The sequence below is a fragment of the Aptenodytes patagonicus genome, chromosome 7 (assembly GCF_965638725.1).
Source record: "Aptenodytes patagonicus chromosome 7, bAptPat1.pri.cur, whole genome shotgun sequence".
Lineage (NCBI taxonomy): Eukaryota > Metazoa > Chordata > Aves > Sphenisciformes > Spheniscidae > Aptenodytes > Aptenodytes patagonicus.
In genome coordinates, this window is record NC_134955.1 from 33,288,900 (window position 1) to 33,312,943 (window position 24,044).

General features: G+C 42.9%; 1 protein-coding gene across 3 annotated transcripts in view; it reads left to right on the forward strand.

Annotated features, from left to right (window-relative positions):
* The first annotated feature begins 1,379 nt into the window (after window positions 1-1,379).
* MAP3K9 (mitogen-activated protein kinase kinase kinase 9) overlaps window positions 1,380-24,044 on the forward strand; it is a 64,312-nt gene continuing 41,647 nt past the window's right edge. For 2 of the 3 annotated variants that reach the window (XM_076344767.1, XM_076344769.1), the window contains exons 1-2: window positions 1,380-1,709; window positions 7,301-7,714. In XM_076344767.1, the coding sequence (XP_076200882.1) occupies window positions 1,409-1,709; window positions 7,301-7,714 (715 nt within the window). In that variant the 5' untranslated portion in view covers window positions 1,380-1,408. The remainder of the gene's footprint in view (window positions 1,710-7,300; window positions 7,715-24,044) is intronic. The other variant, XM_076344768.1, reaches the window with a different exon arrangement.

The following is a 24,044-nucleotide window of genomic DNA, read 5'->3' on the forward strand; positions in this document are numbered from 1 at the left end:
ACAAACAGATTCTGTTTACAAGGTCTGGTATCTTCCCAAGCTGTAAAAATGTCGGTTGCAGGGCGAAGGAACTTGTATTTTCAGAATCAAGACAGTATACATGGACTACAAGAGTGAGAAATAAATTCTGTTGTTTAATTTTTAATACAGGCGTTCAGCAGGGATGCACCCACGTTCACCTTGTACAAAAATCAGGTAACACCCGTGTTGAAGTACAGGCTGACCGGATGGAATAACTCAAAACAAAGACTGTCCTGGCCCCTGCTTTCATTTGGTTTCTGGCCTAAGCCCCCGTTCCAGGCGGCTACACCAGAGCTATGACGGTCCCTCAGGGTGCAGGCGGGACGGGGGGGGCCGGCGGGCAGCGTGCTGCGCGGGCCGCTCCGGTGGCCCAGGAAGAGCGGAAAACGTGCCAGGACAAGCAGCTCTGGCGACACACGGCCGTCATCCTAAATCCCAACCGCCTGCACCCACAGGAGACCCGGCCTGGCTCAGCGGGCCTCGGGAGGCCCGGGCGGGACCCCGGCGCCCGGGAGCGGGGGGAGGGCATCGGCAGGCGGCGGAGCGGCCCTCGACGCCCGGCAGCGGCCGCGGCAAGGCACGGCGACTGTTAAGGAGAGAGCAGCGGTGTTTCCCCCGGGACCGCTGAGCCGCTCCGCGGTGCCGGTGGCAGGCCCGGCCCGGCCTGCCCTCAGGTGTCGCCTCAGCGCAGCTGGCGGCGCCCGCCCCGCCGCTGGCCAGCAGCGCCCCGCGCGGCCCAGCCCTCGGGCCGCCGGCAGGCGAAGGTCGCCCCGCCCACCCAGTCGCCCCACCCTCGGCCCTCTCCCGTGTCATGCCCCTTCCCCAGCCAATGAGAAGCGGCAGGGAAGGCGGAGCTTGGAGCGCTTAACTAACAGGCGCCGCGAGGCCCAATGGGAAGCGAAAGCTGACGAGACGGGGGCCAATTGGGGGGATACCGGTGAGTGCGAGACTCCGGGGCGAGGGGCTGGGCGGGGAGGGGGCGTGGCCAAGAGGGCGAGGGACCTCAATCAGGTGAGGGCGGTGTTGACGGGCGGTAGCGCCGGCCAATGGCGGCGGGGAGGCGGAGCCTCCCCTGCCCTCCCCTCCCGCCGCCGAAGCTGCCAGAGAGTCAGGTGGCTCCGGGATGCGCGGCCGCGGCGGCAGGCGGAGGCGGGCGAGGCGGAGGAGGAGGGGGGGGATGCGGCGGCGGCTCGGCGGCACGCGCTGCCTGCCCTCGCCTCTTCCCGCGCTGGGCTGAGGCGGCCCCGCGCCGGGCCCCCCCCCCCGGCGGCGGCACCTGCTGCCGGCAGGCGCCGGGCCGCATGAACAATAGGCGGCGGTACCGGCCCCGCCGCCCCCCGCAGCGCCCGGCTGCCGCGGGCGCCTCCCCCTATGGAGCAGCCTCGCCATGGAGCCCCTCACAGAGCTCAGCCAGGAGGGCGCGGGCGGCGGGGAGCCGCCGGGCGGCGGGCCGCTCTGGACCGCCGTCTTCGAGTACGAGGCGTGCGGCGAGGACGAGCTGAGCCTGCGGCCGGGGGACGTGGTGCAGGTGCTGTCCCGGGACTCGCACGTGTCCGGCGACGAGGGCTGGTGGACGGGCAAGATCGACCAGCGCGTCGGCATCTTCCCCAGCAACTACGTGAGCAGCGGCGTGCAGGGGGGCGGCCCGGAGCTGCGGGCCCGCTACCCGCCGCCCCCCGCCATACAGCGTAAGGCGGCCCGGGCCCGGGGCGGGGGGCTTGGCGCGACCTCTCGCCGCCACCCGGCGGGAGGGAGTCGGGGAGGTGGGGAGAGACCCGGGCCCGGCCCTCCTCTGGGCCTTGGTCGGGGGCTGGGGCCGGCGGGGAACGGGACCAGCGGGAGCCGGGACTGCCGGGATGCTGTGGGGGGAGCCCCGGCCCGGCCCTCCCGAGCGCCCTGAGGGGAGGCGGGACCGCCGCCGGCGCGGAGGCAGGCCCGGCCCGGCCCTTCCGTTGGCCCTGACGGGAGCCGGGACCGCCGCGGCGGGGGGAGGCCCAGCCCGGTGGGGAGCGGCTGTGGGAGGCCGCGGGGCCCGGCCGGCGGCGGAGGGGGCGGGGGCGAGCGGGCGCTGCGGTGGCCCTTGGCGCGGGAGCGGCGGGGGCTGCGGCGGCCCGGCCTCTCACGGCCTGGGGCTGCCCCAGGCCGGCGGCCCCGCTCGGCTGGGCCAGGGCCGCCCCGGCCCTGTTCTCCGGTCCGGTTCGCCTTCCCACCCGCAGCCGCATTCCTGCTGCTCCAGTGCCCTTCTGTCTTCCGGGCCAGCGCTTCTCTCCGGGGAGACCGAACCTAGCTCAGTGTGTTAGCGTTTCGTCGACGCCAGGAGCTGCTTCCCGTTGTTAAGTCCTGTGTTTCCAGGGGCTGATAAATTTTCACCAAACGGCTGAAGCTTGGTGGCTAGGCAGTGGTGGAGTCACCGGGGGTTCTGGTGACTCTCCCTTTAAGATAACATCCGTAAGGAGAGGTTGCTGGATAGGAAGCAGTTGCTTTCTGCAATGTTGATTCACTGCTAATACGTGCTCGATATCTTCCCTTCTTCTAAGCAAAAGCTTATTACTTCTGACTTAAAAATTCCTAAGCTGACTTGTGTTACCAGGTTCCTCCTTAGCCCTTTGCCTTCTTACAAATTCTGTTCTAAAATACCTGTGAATGAGTTTTATCCAAGTTTGGGTATCTGGGCCTACCCGAGGGTTGCTTGACTAAGTTGTGATGCTGAAGGAATGAAGGGATTGGTTTGTTTCTGTGAACTTCAGCGCAGTTTTGAAGCCTTTGTTGGAGTCAGAGAATAGGGCTGTTTCATCTCTACATTTTTTTTAGCCACTATGTACAATTGTGGAAAGAGAAACAGTGTGGAATGACTGTTTCTAGATCCTGTTTGTCTATCACTAGTGACAATTCAGGCAAGAATAGAGCTTTTTTTGGAGGGGCAGAGAAAAATCTTCAGAGTAGTAGGCTTTTCTGGAAAGTAGAAGGAGTAAAAAGATGCTTTGTCCTATCTAGGACGTATCTCCAAGGAATACAACTAATAGCTTTTTTCTTATTCTATGCTCTGCTTGAAAGCATTTAGGTAAAAACTCAGTAATTCGTAGTATTGCCCTCGGGATTGTGAAGGGGCTGGGTTGGGCAGTGGTGGTGCTTTCTTTCATGCTGGAACAGTATAGAGAAATTATTTTTTTTTTCCACACATGCAGAAAACACTGTGACTGCTTATTTAGGTTTTGCCTTTGAGATAGTTAGGAGAACCATTTCTACAGAACTTCTTGAAGCCTCAACTCATCTCCTGTTTTGACTGTTCAAGTGCAGGCTTTTTTGACTATGGATTCTCCTGCCTTATTGCACTTTCTGTGGTTCACAGTTCAGGAACAGTTGTGGAGTTGCACCTTCCCCCTTTATCCTTGTCTTACCCTTCTAGTGCCACAACAGGACTATGCTACTTCTGTTCTCTCAAGTCATCAACCATACGTTCATGACAGGGTAGAATTTGTTGCCCTCCAATAAGTTTTTAATATGCTAAAGGAGTGTGTTTCTTTTTTTAAAGAAACAATGCAGTTTGGACAGGGTGTAGAGGTGGTTGCTGTGGAATTGGATTTTCAAGTTTAATGTTAGAAATCCCTTTGCAAGGTGTAAAACCACAACAGAATGATACCCGCTTTTAGAGCTGGTGATGTTAGTTTGATAGCTGTTTGGAATAACAGTCTACTGTTAACTTGCTTATTGGACTATGAAGTATTAAAGTTTTGCAGGAGTAATGCAAGGTGTCATTCCAGACGTATGCACCTCAGCGCAGGAGCTATTTTTAGTTGCTTTCCTAAAGTTAATCTTCATATTTGATGGGGTTAAAGTCCTAGAGAGTCTGCTTCCACTGAGAGCTGTAGTAGTATAGCTAGTAATTGCATGCTGTCTTTCAGCCATCCACGTAGTGTGCTTGAATCTTACCTCAGTGGGGGTGCCATGAATGATAAAAGTAGCCTATTGAGGCTGTCAGTGGTGGGAGAAATTGAAGGACCCTCATCTGCGCTATGGGCTCTTACACACTACAGACTGGATTAAATAGCTTAATCGTAGGGTATAATAAATGCTGATTAAACAGCAACTACTTTGCAGTTGTCAACATGGCCACTGGTTCATGGTGTACAGGCTCTGTAACTCCTTATTGGTCCCCAGAGGAACGGTAGCACTTCAGTTCTTAAATTCTAAGGCAAAAAATGCATGTTAAACATTCCCGTTGCCCTTACAGTCCAGTACAGCATGTCTGCCAAATCAAATTGGAATTTAGAGAAGGGGTTAGTGTGTTTAGAAAGGTGAAGAAAAACAAGTATTTTGTGCACTAATGTAGCTGAATAACGAAGTCTGTGAGAACGAAGAAACTAATTCAACACAAAATACCTTTTAAAAAAAAAAAAACAACAAAACTTTTCTGAAGATGAGTTGTTTTTTTTCTGATTAATCTCACCGTGAGGGTGAGCTGGCCGGTCTGCCTTAAAGAAACATACATTTTCAAAGTAAAGCTAAGATCGTACTTGCAAATAAAAGAAAACTTTCTTTACAAAATAACTTGCAGTGTAACCCATTAAATTTCATCTGGAAGCATAAATCTCACTGTTTCACGTCCCAGAGGTGTTTATTCGTGCATCCAGCAGGGGTGTGTGTTTTCTGAAGGAAAATGGGTGACAGCATACAGAAGGAGTTTTGCTTTCCGTGTCTTCGGTTCTCCTTTGCCCATCTCCTCCTCCTGCCTGCCACCTTCCTGTCGCACTCCTTTTCTGCGCCGGCAGCCGGGCAAAGCGCGGGCGGGCGGCGGGGGGGGGTGTCGGGCCGGGCCGGGCGCTGCCCGCGGGGCCGGCCCGCCGCCGCCGCCGGAGCTGTCCCTTCAGCACCGCCGGAGCTGCCCGCCGCCGCGCCGCTCCTCTCCCCCGCTGAGCTGCGGGCCGGCGGGGAGCGCTCGCTCAACGGCTCTTGAGCGCCTTCTGAATCCGTGAAATGCCCGAGGAAAGCACGGGTTGTGAACGCCACCGGAATGTCGCGTGTCGGGAGCTCGGGGGACGGTCTGTCGATCTCGCTTTGTGGCTTACGCGTTTGTTGGTTTTCAGTCTTTCAGTTGACCTTGTCCCTAGGAGCAGGTGAAGGGAGCGTTCTACCAGTGCTGAAATTCTACTGACTGAAGGTGATAGGACTCAGCATATGATTTCTTTAGCTCTTTTGTCAGTGAGAAATACCAGAGCAGCTCCTTTCGTGTGTTCTCAGCGACAGGGTAGTCTCATATCTGGAGTTATTGTCATTACAGTCTTGTTCTAAAATTTCAGTGTTCCTGGTCAGAATCTACTCCTTCATCTTTTCTAGTAATCTCTAGCTCATAAGCATTTGAACACCAAGGCTGCTGCTATAGGAGCGAAACCTTCTCTGTTGCGTAAATCCTTGAAGTTCAGAGCGTTACCCAAAAGATGTACTTGCAGTAACAGACAAATAAATTCTTTTTGTGTTCTGGACTGGAAAGGGCCTTTCCTCCTTTGGGAAGACTCTCCTGGTCAGTTTTCTATCTTGTTTCCCATCAATCTTTTGTTCATGGAACACTAGGAAAAAGAGCACAGGTATCCTTATTACAGTAGCTAAGGATTTGAATTTATTGGCTGTACTGCATAGGAAGGCTGATGATATAATCCCTATATGTTGTCAACTCCTAGCTCATAGGTTTGACCGACTTAGAAAAGTAAGCCAGACTTTTAAAAATCATGTTCAGGGAAGATAGAGCTTGGTCAAAAAAAACCCCAAAAAAGTCTGCAGCTGTGGACAGTAGAGTTCGTATTAACTCCATACAGTTTTGTGACAGCGTCTTGTACTATAGACTTATACTTAGGAATGACATTTGATTGGAATAAGTAAAATATTTTACTTAAGCGGGATCTAACCTGCTCCCTTGCCTTGTATGACTACGTAATTTCTTTTAAAAACAATGGGGAGTTTTATGTATACAATCGATAACTACAAGCCCCAGTAATATAATACAGTACTCTGAATTAATACGTACATCAAGTAAGTCCATTACAGACTTACATTCCTTTCTACTAGACAGAGCAGGGGAACCATGTCAGATCTGGCATTTCAAATGCAGGAAAGTATTAAAAGTCTTGGTGACTTTCTGCTTAAATCCTTGCATCATGGCATTTTTCTTTTAAAACTTTAAAAAATTTCTTTGACTGTAAGTGGTAACCACCAAAATATCAGACAGAATAGCATCAATGGTATCTCACCAGTGGCCTACCACTACTACAAATTCAGCCATGTCAGCATGTTTTCATCGGTCAGTATGTGGGTTTTCCATTCTACATTAGTCAGTATTGGATGGGTTCTTTTGGCCAGCTGTGAGCATAAACTATGTTTAGTGTATCCTCTATAACTGTACATTTTCTCACCGCTTTTGCTCCAGATGCAATTTATATGCTGAATTAAGACACCTGCATCTGTAGTGTTTTACTATACAATGCCAAGTAGCCACCAGTTACAGTGGAAGCCTGTAAAGTATAGCTGTGAGTGCATGGGAATGGAAAATGATGATTCTGTTATTTCATATAGTTTCTGTAATAAAAATGCAGTATGCATTAATCAAAAAATGTTTTTCTTATTGCTAGCTCTGCATACTCAGTATATGGTCTGATCCATCTGTTTGTCACACTATTGTCAGTTGTGTTAGAATTGGTTAACAGATCTCTTGTGGGGAATGAATATGCAAAGCTTGTAGAGGTGTGGAAGAATAAGTGTGATTTGGGAAGGACTAAAAGATTGTTAGTGGCAGCTGAATAAGAGACATTGAAATAAAGGACAAATGCAGGAGCAGATGCATTTTGTGTTGAATTTTAGCTATGTCACATTAAGCACTGTATAGTGAAGTCGGTGAAGATTAGCCTGTGAGTGTGTTTTTCTTTTTTTGGAATCTTGTACTGTCATTGAGGGCGGGAAATGAGGGTTTATCCTTAAGGGGTTTTCAGTGTTACAAGGGTTTAAGTGTGTTAAAAGGAGGCTATTTTATTAAGTGTGTCATTCACCACCATTAGGTCAAATTCATCACCATTCACTGTGGGTACTTCATACAGGTTTTATGATACTGCAAGATCTGTTTTACCACACTATTTGGCAATGAAAGATTGTCAGAAGGGACTGCTGCTTTCATTTGTATTGTTTTGGAGTGAAAATTGGTCCTTCTTCCAAGGGTAAGGGTGATGTTGGGCAACATGGACCTTCAGCTGTGTAGTTGCTAAATGTTTACACTTTTTTTTTCCTTTTTCCCTAGTCCTGGAGATCGACTTCTCAGAGCTTGTTCTGGAGGAAATCATTGGCATAGGGGGCTTCGGAAAAGTGTATCGAGCTATATGGATAGGAGATGAGGTTGCTGTCAAGGCAGCTCGCTATGACCCTGATGAGGACATCAGCCAGACCATTGAGAATGTCCGCCAAGAGGCCAAGCTCTTTGCAATGTTAAAGCATCCCAACATCATTGCCCTCAGGGGCGTGTGTTTGAAGGAACCTAATCTTTGCTTGATCATGGAGTTTGCCCGTGGAGGATCGCTAAATAGAGTGTTGTCTGGTAAAAGGATACCTCCTGACATACTAGTGAACTGGGCAGTACAGATTGCGAGGGGGATGAACTACCTGCATGAGGAAGCAATTGTTCCCATAATTCACCGTGACCTGAAGTCCAGCAACAGTAAGTGCTACACAGTGAACAGCCAGGGTGCTGGGATACGGTTTTGGAAAGAAATCATACAAAGAAAAGAGGAGAGTAATGTTAACTTAGCAATCCTTTCTTGTGAACCACTGTATCCTCTAATTCAATCCCAGAGGGGTTTCTTTTTCTACAATATGGTGCTACAGACCACAGGAAACATGTAACTGCTTTCACTTTGTAGAAGCAACTTAAATGATTGGATGCAAAAGCAACTGTAAATGGAGCATACTTCTCTAGTAGTTCATATATGTACAGTGTCTCAGTTTTATTGGCATTTCAGCAGACTCCTGTATGTTGGAAAGTCTTGTTGAACTTAAAATGTGTATTCTTCCACTTTTTGGAAGGATAAGTGCTCCTTTGGAAAGATAAATGCTCCCAAGCTTTCATTTTACTTGCTAGATTTTGCTGTATAGAGGAGATGCAAGCCTGTTTTCCTTGAAAAATCTCTATGGGAGATTTAACCCATCCCTGCTGAATTGGATCTTCTCTCTATCCCTCATAGAGCTGGTGTTGACAGAAGCATTAACTCAGGTAAATGAATTGTCCCAGTGGGCGCCCTTGTACACCCAGGACTTCAGCTGATGTTTGTGGTTCTTTACATGGGATGCAGCTGACCCATTAGAGCATGGGGACTGAACTTTGGTAGTTACGATTCTGGAAATCATGGTGAATAGCTACTCTGTAATAGTAATAGCATTATTGTCTGCCACTTGAGTATTGTTTTTGTGGTGTGTCTGTTTATCCAAACTTAAAATTGCCTTGAAGTCAAACACATGCATAGAACTTTATTTATGAGTGTGGGAGCAAACTGCTGCAGTGGTTTAAGGATCATCATCTCCTTTCCTGATGCCTGCATGCAGCTGTTGAGCCTTTTTCTCTGCTTGTCTATGTCTAGATGGCAAGAGCAAACATGTAGCTGCATGTTGGCTGCAGTGGTTTAGATAGGTGTGTTAGTACAAACTCATTTTTGTCTATGGCTTGAGTTAATAAGAAGCGCTATGAACTGGGTGGCTGGGTTGCAGGCACATGTTCTCTTTTGCTTTGAGGGCAGTAACATCTAGCAAAGAGGTCTGACAGATGGGAATTTTAATATCTTAAATAGATTCACTAGAGCTAGCATTAACCATTACAATGCTGGAAATTTCCAGGCCTTGCAGAATCTTCCTATTTTTTTTGGCCTCAAATCTTGTGGCAGTGAATTTACATAGTTTGTGAAGGGAAAAAAAAGTATTATTAACTCTTGTTAGTGAGTTTGAAAATAGGAACTATGAGAGCTTTCAAATTAGTTTCTGTAATATTATTCTATACTATTAAAAGTTTCCCTTTTTGTTAGAGTAAAGCAATCTTAACGTCTATAAAGATTTCCTAATATCTAAAGCCTTCCCTTAGAGATGGCAGTATATATGGGCATATTGATAAATGCTGTAAAATGAAGGATTGATTGGCTTGGTTAATGGATGACTGGCTGCAGCTGTGAATAAGAAAATAGTTGCCTTTAAGTGTTGGGCCTTTCCTCCTTACCTAAGAAAATATTTACTTGCTTGTTTTGCTAACAGGCCATTAAGACTTTATTGCTTAATGTGATCTGAACATTTTTGAGGTTTAGAATGAAAGTTACTGCTAAGATAAAAAGCTGTTAGCTCCTGCTATTTCACTGTTTTATTCAGACTAAAGACTGCTAGTTGTAAAAGGGAAACATATCAACCAGAGAACCAGGCCAACTAGAGGGACACCAGTGCACAGTGTCACCAACCAAACACAGATATGGATGCTAGAAAACATCTGTACTGTCAGCAGCAAGAGTAAATGTCTCTTGTCACAGTGAATCAGCAGTATGTAATTGTGCTGCACTGTAAATTGTCAGTGAGATGTTGAGGGTTTTGCTACATATATTACTAGAATTCTCCTCATTTTGGAGGAAGCAATAGTAAAGGAAGAGGAAGAATGAGTGGGAATGCCTGTGGAAGGATTCAAAGACGTCCTATGTCTGGAGGGGAGAGGTAGAGAATTTACGTGGTGGTCTTGACCAAAGATACCATAAGATCTAGACCAGAAATGATGGGTATAGGACAATTCTAGCCCAGCTAAGTCTGCGGAAAGCAGTTTTACATTTGGGAAACTAGATGAATGTAGGAGCTGGTACTGGAGGGAAGTACTTCAGATATTTTAAGGAAAATTAATTGTTTTGTAACTCTGTTTTGAAATAAGATGAATTAGTATCGGGTATGGGCTTGACATATTACAACAGCTGTTTACTTTAGTTTGGCAATATACAGGTCTTCATTCTGTGGTGTGTGGTGGAAGAGAAATTTTTAAAAATGTATACAATTTTAAACATTTGAAAATATATGTTCTTTTCTGGGTGTATCTATAAAGCAAGTATCATAAATATTAGATTATGACAATGGTGGAGCTCTTTTGGGGGGGGGGAGGGACTGTCAGTCTTTTCTGTTTGGTTTTTTTTTTTTTCCCCAAAGAAAGTGTATATTACCTATACATGCAGGTAGACTTAACTCATGGTTATCTGTAGGATAAACAACTTTGGACTGCCCAAGTCATGTCTTTCTTGAATACTCTGTCACTGCATTGCTGAAATCTCTTTTCCATTATATGTAATAAGCATCTTGGAAATTTCTCTGCTCTGTTTTCTGTGGAAAGCTTTTTACAAGTTTTGTAAAGATTAGTGGACTAAGTACGTTTTTGCATCCTGGTTTATATATGGTTTGCATTTTCTGTGGTTTTTTCTGATGTTTGAGTTTTCTCAATTACTGTGGATAATCGAGAACAAGTTACGTTAGCTTTGTGCCTGTAGAATTACAAGCTTGTAGCATTTTCTTTGCACAAGTTACCACCCACCAACTGATAGGCAGTGATGTGTCTCTGGAGAAGGAACAGCTTCTGCTTGCAAGAACTTGGAAAAGATTCTTGCAGACACATTTCTTTCATGTACTAAACATCTACAAGTACAGTAGAGCTGTCATGGGAGCATCAGCTGTATTGATCTACTGATTGGTACTGCCTATGTTTAGTAATAGATAGTGATTCTCATACAACCCATCTTGCCTTCAAGCACCAGCTGGGACCTGCACTATCCATCTGAAGCTGCAGGGTGAGTTAGTTTGGGAGTTAGGGAACAAGATGAGGGAGTGGGAAAGAACAAGAGTTGCCTTATTTAAAATCAAATTTTCTACTAGAATAGAAGAAAATCAGAGAATGCCTTGCTTTCAGATGTCTGACTATATTTAGGCAGATACAGAATGCACAAGGACAGTACTTCATGATGAACCTTTTAAGAAGGTCACGTTATTTGAACAGTAAAATACATCCAGTGGGCATGTTAATACAAGTCTGAGAAATTACCCCATTATATATGTATAAGGATTTGAAAAAAAAATCCTTTTTAACCCAAACTATTACAGCTTTGTGTACTCAAGTAGTAGGTACCAAAACAATGCTCAGAATAGTTCTCAACATTTCTGATGGCATAGTAAAGAACAGAAGGTTTTGATTGCTTTGGGAGGTAACTTCGTCTTATATAGGGACTGAACTTCAGGGGATGATTTGAAGATTCCAGAGGTGTCTGTTTTTTGAGATGCTCCTTGTCAAAAAGCACTTTCCAAACCAATTGTTTGTTTTCCTTCCTTTAAGCAAAAAGGTGGACGTTTTTTTCTGTTCCATCATTTTCCTTCTTTTTTTTCTCCTTTTCATTATCATAACTTTACGTTTAATGCTAATACATTTAGAGTGTAAGAAAAGTGCCCTGTATGTTTTAAGTATGTGTTTGTTTGAGGCAGATTTTTATTGTTAATCTTGGAGGTTCTGAGGACTGCCTGTTTCATTGCTTTGGGGATGCTATGAGGAAATGAGTACATAAAGATCTTTACAGAACAAATAGCACACCTGTGATTTACTTTTAGAGACCCTGAAATTCTTCTGCTCAGTGTCAGTTCAGTTGGCAGTGAGTCTGGTAGGCGAGTGTTCCAGTGGTATTACCAACTCGCATGTCAGTCATATAACTACACAGGAGAGAGAAGATAACTCAGGAAAGCTATTTTGTTCTGCTGTGTGAGGAGATAAGTATTTCTCTTTTTTTTGGCATTTGATTCAAGAGATTTAATTTATTCCATATGAAAACTAATCTTATTAATCTGACAGAATCCTCTCTGGCTTCTTTTTCTTCTCTTCATCTGGTGATATTGCTAACCTTTCCCTCTTCAGCTGCATGTTGGTGCTCCACTGAGCGTATGTTACAGACTTGGTAGTAGGCCTCTCCCAATGTGAAGGCTCCTAAATAATCTAAATGCTGAGCTATCGAAAAAAAGCAACTAGGAATGCCCACTGAACTCAACATCACTGTGTTTAGCACAGCTCGCAGAGTTTCCCTTTCTCTTATCTGTGACTTGAGTTTCGTTTCTGGCCGGAGGAGGATGCTTGGCATATAATGCTTAGGATCAAAAAGGGTAGTCCGGTTGGTTTTAGTGAAGTATTGTAAATAATGAAGCTGGTCCTGTTTTGTTTCTATTTGTGTGTCAATGTTAGATATGCCAGCATTGCTATAGGAATAATGCCAGTTAACTAATGCTGCAGAGAACTAGCAAAAGCATATTTGCTCTTTTTTTTGACTGGCTCAGCAAAATACCTTTGTTATTTGTACTACATTGAAAGATTTTGCTGAGGGTGTTCATGCCAGTTAGCAAAGTGCTTTATAAAAGTCACCATGTTTGTGTTCCACAAAGTGGCACAGAAGATTAACAGCAAAGTGGCATGGTCAAGGTCAAAGAAAGAGGTAAGGACAGAGCTCAAACCCCAACAATTCTGATTCAGTCAAGTCAGTAGTTCTTCCCTTCCAGTTCTTTGAAGGTGTTCACCTCTCCTACTTTTTGGACCACCAAGGTAAGCTTGTGGTATCCTGAGATTCAAAGCTCTAGCTTTCTAAAGAATTCCAAACTCTGCTATAGCTTTGCTTATTTATTTTATGCAGTTGTTAAGCCTTTTTCTGTTCATAAAGATACTAATAGAGCTGGCTTTCACATGGTCTCTGGATAGTTGTTCCTAGGACAATATTCCTTGTTTATTTTTTTGAAGTACAGGCAGAATTTAGAAGCAGGGATTCCTTGCAACTAGTTCAAATCCAACCCAAGGATAACAGGACTTGAATGTTACCTATCAGTCTTGATAACATGTGGTTTGTTGTCTTATTCCTTGTTGCAGTATTCACATCCCAATCCATTCATAATTGACGCTCTTCTGTTGGTCTTTTCAGAGAAGGAAAAGTACTTAATGTAAACCTCTTCCTCTGTCTGGCAGTGTCGTAGAGGAGAGCTCTTCCAGGCTCTGCTTAAAGTGTGTTGGCAGAGCAGTTTGGAAGTCTGCACTATTATTGCTGCTTCTCGTACTTCAGTGTAATTTGCTGACTAACTCTCCCATGTTGTACCTTCTATCAGAATGGATTTCCTTTGTCAGTGCAATTAAATGAGTGTGAGTAATGCTTCATGTAAAGTATAGTGAAACTATTTCAATGTCATCTGGATGCTTTACACTGGATGAATAATTGATCTGGCCTTAGTTGGGTGCTCCCTTGCCCTGTCAGAGGAAAGTGATAGAAATGTGAGATTTTTTTTTTGGGGGGGGGGACAACAGCTGGGAGATTAATTTTATGCAGATGTTCTCTGTCTCAGTTCAGAGAGCAAAACTCAGTAAACCTCTTCTTTTTTATTTTTAGGTTTAAAAAGTGTGTACAGTAGAAATAAAGCCTTTCAAACAGTCTGAATATACTCCTAAGGGTGATTAAAGATGACTTTTTAGGTTCTGCCCTTAAGCAATTATCTGATTCTATGGACATGCTATACGATATTGCTAATGGTGCATAATTCCTGGTTACTCTGCTTATTTCTCTGTTTCCCCAGAGTATTAGCCTTTGTGCTGATATCCTGGTCACTTGTATTGTGGTTAAAAAAAAAATTCTAAATAACTATACTTTTTTGCATGTGGTAATATGATGATGAAATTCATGCCAGTAATACTATAACTTTTTGTTGAACTGAATGAAAAAAATATTTTAATTTCATGTGTTATTAGTTCAGAAGATGTAAATTATACCTGAAAGTGATACTAATTTTTAAGCTGTTGAGACACCAGGAATTCACAGAAGTGGGGTGACAGTTTACTTTTTTTTTATCCTTAGCTTGTCTAGATTAGTGCAACTACTTTCCTCTCTGAGAGGTTTGACAGATGCTTTCATGCTGCAGTCTTATTTTCATTATGTTTTAGTAGATTTCTGAGAGTTCCAAAATGAAAATATATCTCCCTGTATTTAGTTGAATATGAATTGATGTTTTCACTGTTAATTGCAAGTCAAAACCAGAAAGACTTTATGGAATAAGTTTGATGTCCACAAGAACACTTGTATTCTCCTGCCCACACCAAGTAGCAAAAAGGCAATTTCACAGATGGAATCCCTTATCTTTGTAGACAAGAATGGAAAGAGTTCCTCTCACTTTTAAGAAGTGAAATTGTGTCTATTACTTTTAAAAACCTAGCTAATATCCTTTTCATGTCTTTGTGCCACTGCATATGTTTTCCTGCAGGGTTCTTTCTGCTCCTAAGAAAAAAAATAACCAAGAGTTATGACACTAAGCACTTTCTCCAAATTGTGCATATGGAACCATAGAACAGATGCGAGCAGACCTGAGCACTGTCATGCAGGAGGTATACCTAGGCATCTGTGTGCTGCTCCCATGAATTCACTGTCTGACCATCTGTGACAGAGCTGGGATAAATTTGTGACTTTTTTCCGGAAATTTCTAAGTAGCAAGTCAAGAGTGAGAACAGCCTTGTTGTGGCATTTCCAGGAAGCTAGACTAACTTTTGCAGCTCCACCTTTTTTTTTTGGCGTTGCTCCCACGTCAATAAACTTAATTTGAATTTTGAGAGATTTCTGTCAGCAGCTTCACTTTTGCTTTTCTCATCAAACAATTCCTTACAGAATTTCGACATAATCCAAAGCAAACAAACTCACTCTTGGAGCATCAGAAGTTAAGCACAGTCTTGCTCTTTGAAGTGATGATTCATCACCCAAGATGATTCTTTACTTTTAAGTAATATCCCATTTTGAAGATGGTGCATATTCCCATATGACAAGACAAGGAAAGCCTTAAGCTGTTTGAAAGAATACAGGATGTAGCATGTGATTTTAAGAAGCTGCTTTTTGGTACACGTTTACTTTCTGATTCTAGGATAGTTTCAGTTAGATTGATGTGACTTTGATTTCCAAAAGGTTGCCAGAGTGGACTGGCATATCTGATAATTGCTTCTTAATTGTCCGACTGCTAATGGAAAGGTAAATTCGGCCTTCCTCAGACCTGAACTTTTTCTAGATACGAAAAAGAAAAGGTAACGGACCTCATGCACTAAGAAGAGAAACTATTGCAATGTATAAGGATTTATAATTATGTTGTTTGGTTTCATCAGTGTTTCTTAAGATCAGGGAGAAGAGGACTCACTCGCATAATAGTAAATCTTTGGGTCCCAGCCTGTAGAAGAGTCATTACGGTGGTAATGGCAGCATGGTGCAGCATCATGTAGGGTTCTCTTCAGAAGAAAGTAGCCAGAGGGTAGGCAGCCCTCCTATGAGCTGTTTGTGTTACTACTGTAGTAGTTGTAGCTGTTTGTGTTATATTACTCAAGCATTTATTATAACACCATTTTTTATTAAAAACAAAAGTGCCCTCCCAAAACACCAAATTTCATCTAATGCACATATAGATTCCAAATTATCTCTGAAATCCTGTATGTGCTTTGAATGCTGTACTACTTAAGTCCTGGATGATTTTTAGAGCTACAAGCCAAGCTCCTAGTTATCTGTACAACATCTTCCTCTGATGCTTCATCAAACAGGCTTCTGGAATTTGCTTTGGCTGTTGAGAAATGTTAAGGTTTGCTGTTTGTATTACAGCTGGAAACCTTCATTTAAAATGTGAGCATGGCTTCAACCTTGCTGATTTATAGACTTATTGTTTAGATGCATAGCAAACAATAGTCAGTGTGCCAATAGCTCCATTTACTAGTAACAGGTAAATATTTCTGCCACTAAGATTTTGCTTATTGCATCAAGTGCTGTGCTTAAATTGGAGATCCCTGGAGGGTTCTTGGGGTACTATAAAGAAGTGCTAGTATGGATAATGGCTGTAAAGATGGTAAGTGTAAGGGCAGTGGGATGTATGTGAACCATGCCATGTGGTCTACCTGCCACAAAAGTATTACAGGATTTCCTGTTGTTTCTCCTGTTTGAGTATGGGCCTAGGAAAAGGTGTTAGAGACAGTAGTCTTTTGTTGCTTTTTGACTTTGCATTGTTCAAGGATCCTGAAAATAAGAAAAATCCCATAACTTTGATTAATAGAACTCCATATGCCTAATTCTGCTTGTTGAAGTGTTGTCAGTCTTGCCCTTGGATTTATTGATTTGCTTTTTCTTGTTTGATGTAATCAGTCACATAATGTGTGGCTTTGATACAATTATGGTCATCTGGTAACTGGGGGATATTCCTAATGCTTTACCAGGGTACTGTGTAGTCACTTACACTCTTTGATCACAGAGTAAGCTGGGTCAAAAAACTAACAGAAATCTAACACTTCAAAAAGTGAACAGCTTTCTGATAGCTTTACTGCATGAGCTGTTATCTTGCATGGACTTTCATGTGCAACAGTGCAGGACCACCCTCTTTCTCAGCAGCTGGCAACTTGTTCTGCTCAGCTTAAGGTAAAACTGCAGTATTCAAGAAAGTCTGAATTTCACTGCTGTCAGCTGTAGCTTGTTGTTGATTGTGCATCTCGGAGCCTCTTAACATTTGTTCTAAGAAATATGCCTCTGCTTTTTTTTTAATTTTTTTTAATTAAATGTGGTTTAAAAAAAAAAAAAGAACACAAACCACCAAAAAACCCAGCTTCTGGTGTGGTTTGTGCTGCTGCCTGTGAAGTTTTTATGTCTTCCTTACCTTCTAGATTGTGGAGTACCAGCCTGTTCCAGGAATGACTAGTACTTGGTGTTATTGACTGTTTCATAGAGATGTCTTAATTGAAGCCAAAGCAAAACAGTTCTGTGTTACTTTTTTCATCATGAATTTCATGTTTCTATTTGCCTGGAAATGGCTCCCACTGAACCAGCATTATTATTGAATCTCTCTTCAGACAGTCTCGAGTGACAATGAATGTCATTTATGTGATTCTACTCTTCCCTTTTCTTTTTTTGTTGTTGCCTAATACAGTTCTTGATTTGTTGCAAGGTTTCAAACTGATACGATTTGGCAAAGCACTGTGTTGGGTACAGATGTAACTATTTTTTTTTTCCTTGGAGCATTTAACTGATTATGAAGAGTACAATAATCCATTCCAATGTAAGCAGTATGGTAGGATTTAGTCTGAAACCAGAGGTGAACAGCTCAATTTTTCCAGGAAACTCACCTGAGTGTTCTCCAGGAGCATTCAAAGTGTTTTGTACCAGATCACTAAAGCGATAACACTTTTTTCAGCTTGGCTAGGTGAAAGGATCGATTCTAAATATATCATGGCTCTGGAGGCCTTTCCTATCCCCTCCCCCATTATGCATTAGCTCTTTAGAGTCACTGTGCTGCACGGCTTAAAATCCAAGAACTGCTGTGCTGTCACATCCATCACCTCCTCTAGGTTGATAGAAGAGGACAGTCGGCTAGCTTTATGGATTTGCTGAACCCTCACGCGTACCCAATAATTAAAAAGCTTTTGCTTCCAAGGTGTATATATTTTTTTTAAATGTGTTGTTGCTGGATGGTTAGTAATAAAAGAGAGAAAATATTTTCTTATTACTAGAGACAATATTTGTATTCTTTGTTTTTCCTTCTAAGATGTGAAGTTTTGAGTGAGTCTTAAATTCTGTGCTCTACAGGATCTTATGCAACACTTAGCCTTCTGCACCACAAACAAATATTAGAATAAAGATGCAGTCCTACTGAAATGAACGGCAGAGTACCCAACAGAAGGTAGGTAAAGGCTGCATGCAGAAAGCCCGGACTCAGTCCATGTGCAGATCTGTTAATCACTTTAAGTACTTTGAATGCAGGATCAAGAACAGATTGCTCATTATCTGGATACTTGTGAAGCAAAGCTGCGCTGGCTGACTATGGAGGGTAGAGCTAAAATTGCAAATTAGATTTTTGGCAAACCGCTACAATATGAGGTCTCATTTTGGAGCGAGTTTTTTAAATCCTTTCCCAAAAGCTTAGTTCTGTCCTCAAGGCAGTGTGCCGTTGTACTGCCAATAGGACTTAATAATTAGAAAAAGGAACACGTGGTAAGCTCAGTCCCTTGTCCCCTTTGCAATAACGCTGCTTTTTTGACTTGTTAGGCAAACTGCAGACTTACTAGCTAGGTTCTGGCTCTCTGAGAGCATGCCTCTCAGACAATGCAGCAGCGTGAAGCAATATATTAAGGCTATCTTTTTCTCTAACATCCAGTATTTCCCGCCACCACCATCTGAGCTGAAATGTATCTTGGGAAGTGTCACTTATTCATGGGAGGGGAAAATGGGATTGGAACAATCATAGTAAGTTCAGCGAAGCCATCTTCTATGCAAGAACATTTTTGTTTTATCTATGGATACTTTTCTCCTTCAAATAAGGACTGTTCAAAAACTACAGGACTATGGTTAATATTTGTTATTACTATAGTACCTTCTAAATAAGAACCCTGAAGATTTCAGAATGCATTGTGTTTCTTCAGAGTACAGTGGAAGTTTTTATTCATTTTTCAGATAAAAACAAGTATAAAAAGTAGTATTTGGCCCATGCAAGAGATCAAAGATGCTTATCTCATTTTTCTGAATTAGTCTTCGTTTAAAAAAATAAATCCACATTTGCATGAATTTCACAGCCTCCTAGTAGTTGAAAGTGTGTGGACTGAAAACAGATCTAGAAGGCAGTCAAAGGGATTTGGACAAAGCAAAGATTTATACCTAGATTGTGGGGAGATGAGTACAAAAAAATACTGTAAACTGAAATTGGCTGTCCCAACTGTGAAATCCCAGGGTGTGTGTGTCAGGGAAGAAATTAAAATTTAAGTGTAGTATTAATATTTTAGTGTTCATGGACCCTCTGGCTAGGAGTAGAAGTTCTCTAGGAGTAGAATTTCTCAGAAAGTGCCTTCAGAGCTGTCCTAGCTTGGATAACTTTATTCTGTGGTCTGAAAAACAAACCCTTAGAAAACATACGGGGTTGAGTGAGGAGATTTTGTTCAAGACAAGGTTTCCTGTAACAGATTGGCTCGGTTTTGGACACATTCTGCCATGGGTGTGTGGGAGAGTCTGGATCCTGTGATATTAATCAGACTTTTTTTCCTCTCTGGCACACCTTCAGCTTCAGTAAGCCTTTAGCTGACTTCTGAAACTTGTGTAAAGCAATTTTATGATAAACTTGGAATTGTTTTGAAATGGAAATATTCTCTGTTTCCTTCAACTCTTGCACTTGAGACTTCTGCTGTATTGCTGGTAGGGAGAAGTTTAATGGTAGTACCTCCTCATACAGGTCTGGATTGCTCTTAAATCCTACCATGGAAAAGCCTCGCAGCTTTTAGAACTGAAACCCTGCTTGTGTTTTGCATTTAAGGATCTCAGAGTGAAAAAGCATTGGTTTCCGTAAAGGTTTTACTCTGTTCTTTTCTTTCTGTAAAGCTCTTGCACCTGGGATTCGATGGACTCGGTATCTGATACATCTCCTTACAGTACTTGACTTACCTAAATGGAGGAAGTGGATGGGCTGATGCTTATCCACTATCTGACAAAACTTTTGCCATTTTGCATTTTGGTAAGTGAAGCCACAGTTAGCTGTTCTGTTTGCAGGATGGAGGAAGAAATAAAATGTGTCCGATATTCCCACCCACAATGAGTACTCAACTGCAGCAATGGTCTTTCACACTCCAGCTATGACAGGGTAAGCATTACTTCCCCTCTTTGTAGCTGCCTGTTGACCTTACTGCTGTTGAAAACAGTGATCGTACAATACCAGATGAGAAAAGGCCTATGGGAAAACAAATCTAGTACTAGGCTGTTGTGTCTATAGGTGGTTGAGTTGCTCTGGAGTGATCTGCAAAAACACCCAACTGCAGCAAAAATGCATGGTATTGTTGTGGGAAAGAAAAGGTAAGTTAGGTAGAGTAGCATCATTCCGTGTGAATTTGAATTCCTTTTTCAGCCTTTGAGGTCTTAAGTAGTGGTCTTCTCACTTCTCTTCAGTCTAACAAAATAAGAATAAATATGGTGAAGCGTTGGGACTAAAGGAGAAATCTAGTTGAGAGTCCAGATAAGAATATGGGAGATCAGTGAAGAAACTTCACTAAGTCTGTGCAGGTAGTTGGATGGCTACTTAGTGATTTAAATATTAGAATTAAATGTTTCTACACCAAGTAAAATAACAAAGATGACATTTATCATGTTTATAGTCCTTCTTCTTGTCACTCTCACCCACCCATCGCTGTTGCTGCTATCTAGCTCTTGGACTGTGTAACCAGCTGATGTGGCTCTAAGGAGACAGAGTACAGCACAAAATAATGAGTAGGAGCTCTTGGGAATGGGTGTGAGTGGGATGTGCTTGCAGGCTAAATCCTTTTGCTGGAGTTTTTCCTCATGTCTTGATACAACTGCTTTCTTCATTCCTGGAATCTTGGATGGCAAAGCATTCGACCCACAGCACGTTTGAACCACAGCAGTCCTAATGTTCGTGAAGACTGAAACAGAACTACTGAAGTGCACTGACACTGACAGGTATTCAGATATTTCCACCACCTTTGGGTTTTTCAGGCCTTCTCAACTCTACGTCATCAAGTTGCTCTGTCTGTTTGGTAGTTCACAGTCAGGGCCTCACCTGGGACCTCTGCCACCCGCTCTGTCTCTAGGTTCGGGAGCTCTCTTTAAGCTCAGGCTAACTTGAACTACCTTCATAATCAAGATTTTCTTAAGTTTCTGGCAAACAAGCTTCTGATACTTTCTTCAGATTGTTCTCCCAACCTGTTTCAAAGCACCACTCTTCACCCTAGCACGCTAGAAACACTGTTGACAAAGCTTCAAAATATAACAATAGAACATGAGTTAATGTTGCTTTATAGCTAGGTAGTAGCCCCGTTGTTTCATGGTCTGCCTAGAACTGTAGTATTTAAATAAAAGAATGGCAGGTATTCTGGCACTAAAATACTGCCTGTATTGTCTCAGTTGAGGAAAAGTTATATGGAAGTTAAATGTGAAGCCAGCAATCATCCATCAAGTCGGAGATATATCCTGGTGTACTGCAGACAACAAATGCAGCTTTTTTCCCTTACAGTAGGGATCCTTGTCTTCCAGCCTGCTCCCTTTTGTATTTCTTCCTGTATGCTTTCAGTTCTCATTGCACTCAGTCCCTCTCTTATTTTTTTTTATTTCTCCCTTCACTTAATGATTGTAACCATTTCCAGCAGGCTTGATGTCCATTAGCTAATAGATTTCTGTTCTTGTGTGCCAGGCTTACTGGGTAGCATCATGCACAGTTAAATGACTTGGTGTGAACTGTAAGCTGGATCGACCATACAAGAGACTGTCTTGGATTTTTTTGCAGTTTCTCTTGTGTTTCTTAATACACACACTCTGGACTGGGAAGGGGAGCATGAAGTTGCTGATACAGCTATTGTCATGAAATACGGGGGTGATGGGCAGTTTGCTGGTTAACTATTGCAGTGGTATCGCAAGGTAATCTTGCTTTCCTTGGTATTCTGTCGTTACTAACTTTTGCCACTTAAGTCAGGAAGTTCTTTATTTTCTTGGTGTGCTATGTGCTAAATAAATTGGGAATACAATAGCAGAGTAGTTGAAGGAGCTGAAGCCAGTACAGCCAGAAAATTTTGGCATGCCTGGCTGTTCATACTATTTTGTGCAGCAGACAGCAGCCCCTTTACCTTCATATATAAAAATGGGCTATTTTTGCTGTGGGTGATCATGCTGTAGTAGTTCTTTCCTGAATGTTGTTCTGCTTCTGAAGTGATGAGTCAGCTTTTAGCAGAAGCAAAGCAAAGGAGCATGCTGTTCAGCACTACACTATGCAGATAAACCTAATCCTTTCTCTAGGCTGAGAAACCAGAAGGCGGCAATTATATGACCGTATTTTGCTGCCTTGTCGCTTAATTTTGACAGTGAGATGAAATGAGGAGCTGCTTCCTACCAGTTCTTTGACGTTACTAGCAACTGGATCAGCATGGGTTAAAGTGTTTATTTTTCCCTACTTGCTCTTTCCCACTACTTTGGCCCACTGGAGACTAAGAATGCTGTCCTAACTGTCCAAAAGTGTAGCTGAAAACTAAAATAACCCTCCCAAAAGAAACAAGCAAAAAAATCTGACAGTGTTACTGCCTTCCAGGGGAAGTTTGTGTTTGTGAGAGGAGGTTGTAACATGTTTTCTGGCTCTGCTGGTGTAATATGAGCAGAACAGAGGATTAAAACAGCAGCTGTTAACTTTGTTGCCAAAAAAAATTTTCTTAATTTCCCTTGTGAAAACTTTCCTTCTGTGAAAGTGATCTACCTCTTTAAACTATCTTTTCATGCATGCTGGAGGTAGTATGGTGCTGGGTGAAACATAGGAAGTGTATTACTGAGGTTTTATAAAGTGACCAACTTAGAACCTAAGTAAAGTTTTATCATGTTTATTTTAGTGATCGGATTGAAAGACTCAGTGCGGATGGTTTATCTGTTTATGTAGGGTAGAGGAGTGTGTTTGGAAGAATGGATGCGTTTGAGAAGAAGAAAATTAAAGGTAAGGGATAGAAATGTGTATATTCTGGCAGAAGGAAAGATCCAGACCAATTAGTGCTTCTAGCATAATTGGAAAGAGGAAAAAAATTTTGTAATAGAAATAAGTTGGGTTAAGCAGAATGAAAAATATATTAACAGTGCAGTTATTTGCATTGGAACACTATAATAAAGTTGAGAATATTCCCAAAACAAAGTTTGCTCAGCAGTTTTAAACCTGTTACTGCAATGACTAAGAAGCAGGAGTGATACTGACATGTTAGATGTGGTTTACCCAGCCCTCTTAGGGTTTATTAAAATGTAGGTACAAATAGATCAAAGGATATACAGCTTTATACCCCTATCTTTACCTGGCTATGGTGTATTTGTATATCTGATCTGATGTCTTTTTGGTAGATGCATGAGTAATGAAAATACAGCTGTTTAATATCTGGAAATGAGGTCCTCCTTGCAGTAAGGCTTTGTGTGTTCAACAAAGCTGTTCACCATTGACTTTTCAATTAATTCAGTGATCATTAAGGTGAGTGGTGCAAGATGCAATGAATTATGACCTCCAGCTGCCTTTGTGGGCCAAGGGACAGTTTTATTTAAGACTGATTTAACAGTAGTACCAATTTGACTTACATTAGCTGTCCTACTAAAAGAACAATATATTTCTGAAAACTTAATTTAAAAAAAGTTCGGAACACTGAGATAATCTTGCAACTATGAGTAAATTGGTTTTCACCAGATGGCTCTCTGACATCTGGTGTGTTGGGGAACTTCTGTAATTGAAATTGCTTGCTTATACCAGACCACAGAGATTCATGTGGTTTGAGTTTGGGCACTTAGCACAGATGTGCCTCCAGTCAAGAGAGGCTCCTGTAGAGAGTAATTCAGAGCATGTATATTAGACTTATGCTTGGAATCCCCTTCTGGAGAGGTTTTGTCTTTTCTGATTATGTTTGGAGCCTAGGAACACTGCCTTCTGAGATGCTGTGAGTTTGTTTCATCCAAGCCAGCTTTCACTGTAATGATCCATGAGGAGGGGGAAGGGAAAGAAATTCACCTGTTGAACATATGAGGCTGTGGTAGGTGTGCATCTATCTCATGCATGCAAGACAGAATTTCATCTCTATAGAAATGTTTATCACTTGCCTCCAGGGCAGCCCTTTTGTAGTTTTATCTTTAGGTTATGGCAGGGTTGAAACTTGGCTAGCATTTAATCTGTTAATTTTTTTAACTTCAGTCTGTATTCCTTCAGAATGCATTTGATCCTCTGTTTTGTCTACTTAGAACTAACTGGTGGTTTTGGGTACTAATACAGGATGTCTGCACTAACAAAATTTTAAAGCTGCAGGTTTCAGTGTTTTCACTGCAGGGATTTCTCCTTCTGAAAGGGCATAGAATAGTGCTAGATACATATAGTCCCAATCCTAAACACACCAGTGCAAGTTCATGAGTTGCTAGTGAAAGTTCAATGTTCTAACACGAAGCTCCACCTTTGGAACTGTCCTTAAAGGTCTCATTAGACCA